The sequence below is a fragment of the Hypomesus nipponensis genome, chromosome 9 (genome assembly GCF_054491055.1).
Source record: "Hypomesus nipponensis isolate SF chromosome 9, ASM5449105v1, whole genome shotgun sequence".
Lineage (NCBI taxonomy): Eukaryota > Metazoa > Chordata > Actinopteri > Osmeriformes > Osmeridae > Hypomesus > Hypomesus nipponensis.
The window spans coordinates 12,590,167-12,603,238 of record NC_140369.1 but is presented as its reverse complement, the minus strand read 5'-3'; the positions used below and the strand labels follow the sequence as shown (position 1 = coordinate 12,603,238).

Here is a 13,072-nt window from a genome sequence, read left to right as displayed (position 1 = left end):
GAGAGCACTGTGACTGTTGTCCCCCCTCACGTAAGTCCTTGATGCCCAGCTAAACCTCCAGCTACTGACAAAGTCTCACAATCACAATATATGTAACAGTCCTGGAAAAGTTACAAAGGATCCTCAGGATATAGCTAGGAGGACAATCTCAGGCTCTGTGACACTGCTGTTGTGATCTCAGAATGCCTCTACCCTGTAGAAACTCGCTATGGCTGCTGCTGATGTAATGTCAGAGCTCCTGAGAGGCTGGAGTAGACGCCACAGGCTGGTCTGCCAGCCTCCAGCATCCCGCCCTGGGCCCTGGTCCAGCACAGAGCGAGGGAGAGGAAGGGAGGGAAGGGTGGGCCCACAAAGAACCAGAGGCTTTGTATGCCCACCACATAAACACAGTGGCACACACGCATACACTCTCATGCAGTCTGACAGACAGCTCATTTTCTCCACTACTTGTAAACACACCCTTTATTTTTATTCTGAGTCACAGTGCAAAGGGCTCTGCTCTCCCTCCCTCCCTAGCTCTCTCTTTCTTACTCCTTCCGTCGGTTTGTTGAAGGAATTCCCAGATTCTAGGTTTTGTGGTTTCAGTATGAGGATGTCATAGTTGGATATAGCTGAGGTGTTATTGACCCAGGATGAGTGTCTGCGAGGTAGCAGTTTCCTGAGAGTAGCAGATGTGTCTGACCACTGTATCCAGTGGGAAACATTGCAAAAAAACACACTTCATCTGGACCAGCAGCGGTGACAGAGTGGTGTTTCTAACGGCTACAATTGGAACTATAGTTTTCCTTTGACTCCCTTGGAAACTTCACATCACATCCGGTGTGAAAGGGAATATAGAATGAGTGTGATGAGTTTTCCACTGTTAACTGTAGCACAGTACCAAGTACAGAGTTTCATGTTTCTTCTTAATATCTACAAACATCCTAATGTATCCTATTGTTGTAGCTAATTTGGATCAACAGTAAAAAAAAAAAAGGTAAAAAATCAGAGATAATAAACTTAAATGCATTGTGTTCTTTCAGGCTATGGTCCCTCTGTAAACATATACAGTGTTCGTGTGTGTGAATAAGATCCATTAGAGCATTAGTGTGAATGGCGTCAACACATGCAGAACATGTTCCAAAGCCACAGATCACAAACCTGAAGCCTGAGGCTGACTAATGTAACTGGAGACTTCCGGTTTAAATCAGCAGAGGGACATGAAAATGGGCTGATCAATTGTGCCTGTACCATGGCTCGAAAACATTAACAGCTGTGTGGACGAGTGAGAGGACGGGTAGTCTTCAAGGTGTGACACATTCACATGCTCTCTCTCTCTCTCTCTCTCTCTCTCTCTCTCTCTCTCTCTCTCTCTCTCTCTCTCTCTCTCTCTCTCTCTCTCTCTCTCTCTCTCTCTCTCTCTCTCTCTCTCTCTCTCTCTCTCTCTCTCTCTCTCTCTCTCTCTCACACACACACACACCTCCTGATGACCCTCCAGGGAATATCAATCCCTTTTCATCAGTCTACAGTGTCCAAACTCGTATTGGGAAAAGTACCATGAACAAAAATGTGAAGCAATAAAAAAAAAAAGAATGACATTGTATTGATATTTCAATTTGTGTATTAGGGCATGACAGGAATTGGATTGATCTCATTCTGGATGGTAAAATTCATTAGAGACCCACATTGTGGCTTCGGCTGGAGGGTAGATTCAATTAACCATGTGTCCCATCGTAGACGTGGGCCTGTAAACAGCTGCTTGAAGTAACAACAGCCATAACAGCCACAGCTGTGGTGGACACAAGACCAGCCTTGTCACATGCATTTCCCCTGTAGTACTAAGAAGATTCCTTACTCTATGTAAGACCGGAAGAAAACATGTATGATTCTACAAAACAAGAGTATGCAATGATTATTTTCACAGAGCCACAAAGAAGGCAGTTGAGCCAGGAATACACACAAACACAAATGCACACATACACACACACACACACACACACACACTGCCTGCAGGTGTCTGATCATCATAGCTGATATCCATGAGCTAGGGGTCTGTTAACTGAGAAGTGAATAAACAGACAGTGGGGATCCCAAGAGAAGGTAAGAATTGACTACATCTCCTGACTGAGATGGAACCACACTCTTTATCTAATCTTTCTAATCATCACCTCTTCAGTCTGCAACAGCCCCTGTTTGAGGAGGGAAGACTATTGACCTAAAACTGCAGCCAATATATAACTAAACTGCAGGGCATTGTCCATAACCCAAATATGAATGGGATAAGTAGGAGTCAGATGGCTGAGTGGTTAGGGAATCGGGCTAGTAATCAGAAGGTTATCAGTTCGATTCCCAGCCGGAATCGAGCAATTGGGCAAGGCACTTCACCCTACTTGCCTGTACTCACTGTAAGTCGCTCTGGATAAGAGCGTCTGCTAAATGACTAAATGTAAAATGTAAATGGTTTGTGAAGAGAGTGTTCAGTGCAGCTCAGTTTTGTCTCTCTCTCTCTCTCCCTCTGACCCGTTCAATAAGACAATACAGAGCCTGGTACCAACACAGCATGATCTCACACAATGACTCGCAATCCTCTCTGATGTCACTGTGGTAAACACTCCTCTGATAAGGTCCTCCTAAGCACACGCAGCAAACAAGACACAGTTATGTCACAATTGATGATCTTCCTCAGGACTACCAGGGGGTACTTGACAAGCAGTTGTATTTTTCAAGCTTGTGTATTTCTTTCTATCCCTTGAAACAGAATACAAGATGACACACTGCCAGACCATCCAGGCTGCAACAAGCCTTTTTCACCAGCAGATGGGATGATTCCTCCCCAAAGGAGAATCACTTGGTAACACAAAGGGAACCCATTAGGTGTAGAAAATCTTAAAGATAATTCTGTCTTGTGTGCCATTGCTTGCATTTAGCAATCATGACCTCCAAAAATAGTTTCATGAATCTAATTTGTGATTTCTGCTGACATGATTGCAAACCTCAGGCATGTCCCTTTCCTCTAATGATTCTTCTAACAGACAGAAACAGCGTATGCCAGATTCAATTCTGTGCTTCTCTGTTCAGTCCCCTATCTTATCAGTATTAATAGGCTGGGTCTTAAGAGAATATAAGAAAAAACCTGACAGGGTATACCCCATCACTTGTCTGCATATCTTAACCCATTTTACTGTGGAATTGCAATGACCTTGTAGTACAGTAAGTAGTATATTAACAGTCTAAAAGAGGGATGCCAGCCACAGCTCCAGAAGAGGGTAGGGAAACAGCTGTCATAAACATAGGTCTGCAGCTGACAGTCCCTCCACCACAGACAGAGAGCCGACAGGCTGACACGCACACACACACGCACGCACACACGCACACACACACACACACACACACACACGCACACGCACACACACACACAAAACCACACAGAAACACACTGAAAGTAACCCTGGATGACTGACTGGCACACTGGCTGGATGTTACAGTGTGAAGACTCCCTGTCCAGCCTTGGGTGCCACCCATGCCTCCAGGGACAGTGGCCTGGCTCACAAGGAAAACAAGTGACTGCTGCTTCTGTTTAGGAACTCAGCAGGTGGTCAATTTGTTACAAAGCTTGACACACCAATAGGGATGTTTGTAGTCATAAATATAATATAAGTTGCTGTGATTTCATAAAATATTAAAGTGCTTGATGTCAAGTTATGCATTCAGTTTGTAATTGAATGTGCATGCCACATGTCTCATGCATGCCTACATGCCTCATGAGCAAAAACATGAATCTAATTGGATTCCAATAACATCCTCTGGCCTGTGCTCAATCTTTCCTTAGTCTAATTAGTATGAGCTAAAGTATGTATTATATACATAAGGATAGTTCTATATAAGTTCTGTAGTACCCCGAGGAAGAAAAGTCTCAAACATCTACCATTTAACCATCTTTACCATCTAACATTTACACCTCTGAATGTGGTAGCCATTATGCATATTGACTAGTTATCACTGCATCTGTTTAATACATCAGACATTTCAAGTCTAACCAATTAAAGCCATGTGATGAATCTCTAGTTGGCGAGTCAGGCAACAAAGAGAAAAGCTTTTTTGTGAATGCCTGGATGGTACAGTCAAGCCCTGCTTTGTCCCACCAGGCAGGGGGTGGAAACAGGGCCTGGGGGTCAGCATTGCCACCATCAGCCCATTGAGATGTCTGTTGTAACTGGGATTTGGAGTCTGCTCCACTGTCATACAGGCCTAGTGTATGAGGCCTGCTGGAAGCCCTGAACTGTGACAAACCATGTGTGTGTATAACCCAGATGCCAGGGGGGTACCAAGGCCATTGGTGTCACCCACACACTGTCTGCCCCATCAAATAAGCGCCTCAAGGGATTGTCGGTGCTAAGATTTGCAGAGGCAGCTCTTACAGGGTACAAAAAGAGCTGGAGAGAGCCGGGTTTAAATATTATTTCCAAGAGATGGAGGATATGAATGGGCTCCCTTAATATCTCTGTGGGGGTCCTGAGAGACAGACAAAGAGAGGGAGATGGAGAGAGCCAGAAGGAGAAAGAAAGAAAAAAAGAGTCTCACAAGGTGGAATAAGAGACCACTGAAGACAATGTCAAAATATAATTTGAAAATATAAACCCTTTTTTGAGTCATACATTTGTACATTTCTTGTTGTTGTATCAAATATTGGACTCGCAGTATTGGACTGTTTGTGTTCAAAGCTGTGTTTAGAAGCTACTTGAGAGGTGGGGGTTGGGATGAGTTACCCCATCATGAATCTAATTATCAACATGATTTGAATGGAGACCAGGACAAGGTCTGTTGGGACCCAGTAAAGAGGTCATTATGCATGCTACACCAACTGTCAAGTACACACACAGTGGCACATATGGAAGACTAGATGAGTTAAAAACAGATCTAGACAGTCTAAAATCAAACCTATATGGACCATAACCTGGATGAACACTGGTCTGTCTCATCCTACAAAACTCTTTCCAAGAACAGAGATATGCTAATCCACTAGTTTTGAGTGATAACTGTTGCTCACAAATCGCAATCATTCAACTATGTTAGTTCATTCTTTACTGTCACAAAATGGACACAGCTCTCTGAACTCATTCAGTCCCAGTCAGAACAGACCCTGAGGTCATGATAACCTGCTACTGGGCTCTCTTCTCTGTACAGATTTTCTATACTCACATAGACTGTCAGTCCTTTTTTCTGTACTCAAATACAAACAAGGTCACTGACCATTCTTCAATAAAACCCAGTCTTTTCTCTGGGGGATGACTATGTCTTGACCAGCTAGTGTGGATGACACCTGCTGTCTCTCTGACAGGAGGCTGCTGTCTCTATGGAAGCACCCCAAGGCAGCTGAAGACCAAGACACACGGCCAGCATATTAGGTTTCTGTGTGGGCTCAGGTCAGATACTCACTCACTGCTGCAAACTATTCAGTGACATTGCTAGCCACCAGGTCAGGACCGGGACTTTGTAACACAACTGTGTATTATTATTATATATATATTTTTATATATTTTCCATTATACCGCGGCCGTTTGACCGTCCGTTCAGGAAATCACCCGACTCTCCCGACGGCCAGTCCGACCCTGCTAACCAGTCTTAGATTTACTGCTGACATTTGCAGCATTTAGCACACACTTTATCAAAAGCCACTTACATCAAGTGAGTTTTCCTATTACTGTCACCGATAAGTTGAAGCCTTGGTAATATGGGGTCAAGATTGAGTTGTTGTCTCTGTAAATGTGTACAAATGAGGTCCCATAATTGTGCAAGTTACAGGTTCTTCCATCAAACACAGACTGTCAAAGCAGCAGAGTTCACATAATATCTGTTCTTGTCAAAGGACAGGGAGTGACCGAGCCACCTCTAACCACAAAATACACTGAACAATCCCTGTGCACTCTACGACAGCTTCTCCATTGAAGGACCCAGGCAGGGTTTCCCTCTGTCAGTAACACAATGGCAGGACAGCCCTCCTCATGTCTCAGTGATAACTGAGTGCTGTATCTGCCACCAGTAATCGTATAGTGTTCCTCTCTGTGGCAGTGATCAGACAGGCCTCCCTGTACAGATCAGCGGGGGCGCTGGCTTGGTTCTGGGCCACTGGGCAGGTGATTGTGAACCCACTCGTCCCTACACTGCTCCCCCCCCTCCACACACACAACCACACACAGACACACACACAACAGCAGGGAAGGTGACCGCAGCTGGACGCCTGCAGTGGATGAGGAGAGATGAGAAGAACTGTGCTGAGGGACAGGTGGCTTTCTGGGGGACAGGTGGGGAGGGGGGAGAGAGAGAGAAAGAGAGATAGAGAAAGAGAGAGAGAGAGAGAGACAGAGAGAGAGAGAGAGAGAGAGAGAGAGAGAGAGAGAGATGTGTGTGGGTAAGAGGGTGCTCATACAACACATCATTAACAATACAGGGCTTTCATCCACTCATCCACCTAAAGGATCGTAAAACCTGTCGGTCTGTCTGTCTCTTTCAACACTATTAGCACAACATCATTCAAATTTTTATGAACATAGCTTACAGTAGGCCTATATTTCCTAATAAAACCACGCAGAAGTTATAAAAGAGATGCAGAATATATGAAACAATACATGCTTGATGAATCTGTGCAGTACAATATAGAAACAAAGAATGACGAGACAATGATGTATCCCAGGTAATCTTACTCCAGGCATCTTTAAAATGAGCCTTTGAGAGGAAAGCTCAATATCAGAGATTCATATGGAACTTTGGCTTGCTAGCAGCCTCTTTACCGTGCTACCCCCTCTGGCATTAGATGTGTGAAACACTCACATGGGGTTTTAACCACTGAGCATTATTGATCTCTCTGGTTTCAAGGCTTCAGGGTATGTCTGCTTTGTGAAAACGCCTGTTTCTAGGCTCTACATGTGTCTGTCAGTAGAACGCTTCACTGAGAAAATAATAGCAGAGCAGCTCTCTGTCCACATCCCTCCCCCACTCAGCATAGAGACTCTCAGTGGTCATTATCATTCATCTCTGAAACACCCCTTAAATAATCTCTCCTTTTGCCCTGGTGTGAACATGTGCGTGTGTGTTTTTTGTTTACCCCCTTATACACAGTTCTAATACACACAAAGAGAGACAGAGTGTGTGAGTGTGTGTGTGTGTGACAGAGAGAGAGAGAGAGAGAGAGAGAGAGAGAGAGAGAGAGAGAGAGAGAGAGAGAGGGGGGAGAAAATAATACACACAAAGAGAAAGAGAAAGAAAGAGATGGGGGAGTGGAGAGGGAGAGAGAGAGAGCAAGACAGCACACAAACAGGGTAATTACAGGAAGGCTCATCGACAGCTCCCCCAGTCAGCAGGCCTAGCAGCAGGCTTGCACCCGCAGACACTCACAGAGCCTCAGACACACACAGAGCATAGGGTAGCTAAGGGTAAGGCTTTGTTGTTATTTCCATCTTGAGAGCCTCTGAGCAATTGAACCCTTGTCTGAGGTGCCCTGGGATGAGGAAGAGACTAACAAAAACAAAGCTGAGGGATATTTGGTGCCCGCACTAGGATGCTGCTGATGTTTGCTCTGTTGGGAGTTACACCCTACAGTTAATGTCTCACTACCACACTAGTAGGTCCACTGGGACACAGGATATGCTACAGCCCCACCACCAGACCTACTGGTAGTGGATCAGACAACATCCCTATATCAGAGCAAAGGGAATTCGAAAATATATCTGGGAAGATACATAAAGACAATGATTCCATATAATGGAGGGAATAAAAACACTAGCTTTATCAGTGATTAGCATATTTATAAATCAGTGATATATATATATGATATTTATCGGGCTTTGTTCCTGTACATTATTTAGGAACATATACTATACCAGAAATGCCACAATGTTGTTATGCTCTAAAAGTTTAGATTTGTGACTTTTTCTGTGATTTATGTAATTCCCATAGGAAAAGAGCCACTTACTGTGAAGTGCTTCAATCAATGACAACTGACACAAATTGATAATCCATAAATCCATTCCCCATTTCCTTAATAATTTATATGGAGTTGTATGTGCTTGGGGATTTTAGAAGGAGGGATTGTTCACCACCTGGGAATTCCATATCCTTAAATAGATAGCAGATTGTTTTAATACAGTCTCTTTCATCTAAATGATTATGAGACCTGGATCCCAGAGGAAGAACCTGCCAGTAAAGAGACCTTCTGCTTGCTGCATTGTTGTGCACCAGCCCCCGCTTCATGAAGGAAATCAAGTATGTCTCATCATCAGTCATTAGATGATAACTGTTCCAACCACATTAAAAGACAGGAGAACGGACCAGAAGGAAAGTACTCCTGGTTCATGTCTCTCTCCTCATCAGCCTATACACTGTATGTTTGTCAGGATCTTTTTGAGGGGGTTATTCCAAAATCTGGGATATTTCAGAAAGTGTTGTGGAAAGAAGGCCGACTATTTGTTCTACACAGGATGTCCTGTCTGGAGACAAAAGGAAAAACAAGGACAGGGCAGGAAAAGGTCTTGCCTGTGTGCTGCTCTGGATATGTTCAGCTGAGATAGAAAAGATGACAGTGTACACAACTGACAGTGTTAACCGTTTCTTTCTTGCAATATTGGGAGATTTGGCAGCATATTATGTTCTTACACTTATAACATATTATGTTCTTAACCTGTGTCCTGTTCTTTTGGCCTTAGAGACTTGGCACTTCTAAGCACCCCTAAGAGGAGTAAATCCAAACATATAGTAGCATTGTGGTAATCTCTGCCACCACAAACATATTACAAATATTATATAACAAAAAAATTTTTTTAACTGCTTAAATGCTTCCCTCATATTGTGTTTCTTTAATACTGTACTTCTCCTTTTCAGATTTCCCGTCTGGTCATTCACACAGTGATCCACAGTGGCAGAAGCTCTGAATTGATTTCCACTGCTTAGCTTAAAGATTACAGTTGACCCACAAACAGCCATTGACCAGAATCACTTTGAAGCTTTGACCTACACTAGACCCCATTATTACAAAGGAGAAGGCATGCTTATTTAAACAAACTTGCTTCATAGACTTTATGATATAATGTCTATAAAACTGCACAAAATGCAATATTTTGAGAAAGAATTTAAAGTGGGGATCATCATACACAATAATAAGTATTTACCCTATTGTTATTTGCATTCTCAGTTTTAGGTAGTCCTTGTAGTCAGACAGATTGAAGCATTGTCTGTGGAGGAATTCTCAGTTTGGAAAACCTGTTATACTGGATCAGTGCAATCTACCATATAGGTTTGTATGAACTTGCATTCCCAGGGTATCAGGTAACTGAAAATCCTCCTTTTCAAACGTTTGTGAGAAATGTTAAGGTAAGTGGACTTTGTGCCAAGGTGGGAACATATTATTGACTTAATTCTCAGACCTGTGTCTATGAACGTTGTGTTACTCTGAAGGCTGTTTCTGTTTCATCGAAACAGAAAAGGCGCTATTTACCCTCTGAACTGATTATATGGATGGGTCCATTAATGTACTCTGATTGGCAAATAACTCTTATCTGTGCTGGCTGAGCACCAGCAATGGAATCTTCTGTGACAGTTAATAGTTTTATTGAATTGGAAACGCTGACCCCAATGAAAGCAACTGAACATCCTAGACCAAAGTCGACACAATGCCGTCCCTCTTTTGTGATGTGTATGTGTCTAACTCTTTTATAAACCACAAATTCAATAATGTCCCCTATACAAACTACTTCCAGGCTTTTGTTTAGTCTCACTATAGCTACAGCACAGGGATATTGGCACTGACTGCCCTGATCCGGCACTGCAACTGAACAGTATATTAACCATGAGAAGTGTAATTGTGGACACAGTAAACATTTACATTTACATGTAGTCATTTAGCAGACGCTCTTATCCAGAGCGACTTACAGTAAGTACAGGGACATTTCCGGAGGCAAGTAGGATGAAGTGCCTTTCCCAAGGACACAACGTCATTTGGCACAGCCAGGAATCAAACCGGTAACCTTCTGATTAATATGCCGATTCAATTTATATTACTAATATTCAATTAATATTTTTAATAATTTACCGCTCAGCCATCTGACCCCAAACCATACATCTGAGTGGTTTATCTAATTATGGTATTGAAATTTTTTTTATTTTCTTTACCGAGCTGTCAAGTGTCTGATATGAAACATCCCTCAATGCATTAACTGTAGAAACAATTATTTTAATTCCCACATTAGAGCACTACTATAGCAGACTCAGGATGTCACATTGCCTTCTCTCTGTCTCCGTCAACCCCATTGTTTTGCTTTTCCAGGATACAGGAAAGTGTGACAGTAAGGAGAGGGTCTTTAAAAGTGCATGGATTTGTGTGTGTTCGTGCATGTGTGTGTGCGTGCGTGCGTGTGTGTGTGTGTGTGTGTGTGTGCGTGTGTGTGTGTGTGTGTGTGTGTGTATGTTAGTAGTATGTTCAAGTCTCAAAACGGATCGGTGTTTATAATCAACATTTTAAGTAATCAACAAGTGAGGGAACAGGTATACGCATGTTTGTAAACAAATTTGTAGGCTATGATTATTTAAATATAAATAAAACGACATGCAGTAAAAAAAAAATGACAGCAATAATATTAACTTTATAGTCTCTCATAATATATAAAACAGTCTGGGATGAAACAAACGTGAATTCAAAACCAATTTGCATACACAAACATGTAAACAAATGATAGCCTACCTTTTCGTTGCGGACTCGATGTTGGGATTGAATTGAACTCCGCGACTCGTTTGTTGGGCAGAGGTTAACACCGGTCCCGATTAATAGGAAATGTCCACCGGAGTCCTCTCCCCTTTTGCCAAAAACCATAAAGGACACAAGTTACAATCAACCGTTGTACTCTTGCTTCACAGATCTGCCGGGTCTGGGAGAGGAAGCTGCATGGATTGGCATATCCTTATTGTGCACGGCTCCATCCATTCACACCCCGCCTACTCCCTACCTTAACCATCGACCATACGAATTTCCATGTACCCTGCCTGAGCCAAAACAACCTAACCAATGACAGTGCGCTTGGTGCGTAAACGCATGCAAATGAACAGGCTTCACGATGGGACCGTACATCATCCAGTGTTTCTAACTTTTATTTGTGTGTCTTTATTTATCTAACAAGTGGAAAGATTGTTGCGACAGTAGGTCTCCTTGTCGGGAGTTTGTTTACATGAACACCCGTAGACCATGGTTTATGCATAGACTAAATGTGGAACAACTTTAATACACAATTTGTGACATACAAGTTATTTCTCCACACATTTGACTGGGCGGCCCAAAACACATGGAGATAAAAAAACATGGTTTATGCAAGTCAGTTCTAACATCATCAGCCTACTGGGGTACTTACTGTATTTGCTGTTTATAGTGAACATGAGAACTGAATTGTTAAAGAAAAACTATGGGGAAGGAAGGGAATGCCACATCATTGTAGAATCAAAGCATACTGTGTTAAAAATCACAAAGCCCTGCAACCTCATGGTACAGGATAAGGAAATGGAAGGTATAAAATGGTTGGTTTTACTGTAAGATAGCTCAACCAGGTCATAGTGGTAACAGGCGTGGCTGATGACCCCTGAGCAATCTAAACATTGCATGTCTGCTGGAAAAAGAGAGGAAACAAAAGATTTTCCTTTTTGTCTATGCAAAGGACTGATTTGTTGCTGGAGCCGAATGCTTTCTTCAAAGCCTAAATGAGTCACCCAGGGGACGGCTCCCGTCAGTTTCCCATCCCCCATTTGTGAGGATTTCTGCTGGCGAGTGATTAGGCTCACCCCAGTGCCATGTGTGCACTAAGCATTTCTGTCCCCAAATATCAGCTTGGCCTCAAGTCCCATCAGAATTACCACACAAATTATTGTCACCCTGGCACTTCCAATATTGACTGTAATCTTGAATTGGGTATAATGTCATGGTAATTTATTCAGTGAATTTGAAATACATGTAAGAAATGTCCATGCAGATTGGTCAACTTCTAAATGGCATTCATTGTTGTCATGAAGGGGTAACACCATGAATTTTAGTGACAGGGGGATTATATCCCATCTCTGGTGCACATGGAACAGATGTTTACATGAGCATTGACAGCCCCCACGAGAGAGACCCCTGACTCACACACTCTGCCAATCTCACCGGCCCATTGTCAGTGCGCATCCTGTCACTATCTCTAAGAATCTGTGTCCTGTTCCACTCCATCTCCCCCAGGCCAGATTAACAATCCCCCCACTAGCCCTGACCGGTTAACTGGTAATATCATGTCCTTATGCAGTATGAAAAATACACTATCATGTTTTTTAAGCACTTTATACTACTATACCTTCCATGAATGTGTAGTTCCTAACTTGTATTGCTGTAATCTTAATGCATGATCTCAAATATCAAACAAACAACATAGAGTAAGAGTCCCTAATGCCCATACACATCCAATCATATGCATCCCCTCACAATTGAAAGCAGGTCGCCTGTACAATAGGATTGTTGTGGTACCACCAGCCTTCTTTCTGACCGGGTTTGGTCATTTCGAGCCTCCATAGTATTTTCCAGGTCACACTGAAATAATTCACTGCGAGGCGCTCCTTTTATGCCTCCCCTCCCCCTTTCTTCATATGAAGATGAGGTGTAATAATACAGATTCTAGTGGGGGGTAAGAGGTTTTTAATTTCCTTTTATTGGTATTGTAAGAAAGGAAAGTCTGAATGTCTCAAACCTCAGCTTGTGTTATCCTTTGGATTCAGTTTGTTTTTCAGATTGTTGTTTGACTAGTGTGTGTGAAACTGACAACATTATTTACGATTACATTATTATTATTATTATTATTATCATCATCATTAATACTTTACATAACAATTAAAATGTAAGTCGGTTTTTGTTAATTAGGAGTCGCCATCAGGGGGAAACATTGTTTTTCGTTTGTATTGTTGTAAGTGATTCCTCCATCCTGCTATTGGCGCGCGGTTTAAACACCTGTCAATAAAACTACACGCGCCCGCTTGCAGGCATAAACTTCACTTCACAAATGGCGCCTATTCCAAGGTCGAATAGGTACCTGACCAC

General features: G+C 42.6%; 1 protein-coding gene across 4 annotated transcripts in view; it reads right to left on the bottom strand.

Moving 5' to 3' along the window:
* frmd4ba (FERM domain containing 4Ba) overlaps window positions 1-10,901 on the bottom strand; it is a 33,441-nt gene extending 22,540 nt beyond the window's left edge. For 2 of the 4 annotated variants that reach the window (XM_084705491.1, XM_084705492.1), the window contains exon 1: window positions 10,709-10,901. In XM_084705491.1, coding sequence (XP_084561617.1) covers window positions 10,709-10,837 — 129 coding nt within the window. In that variant the 5' untranslated portion in view covers window positions 10,838-10,901. The remainder of the gene's footprint in view (window positions 1-10,708) is intronic. The other 2 variants (XM_084705494.1, XM_084705493.1) reach the window with 2 other exon arrangements.
* Window positions 10,902-13,072: the final 2,171 nt, after the last annotated feature.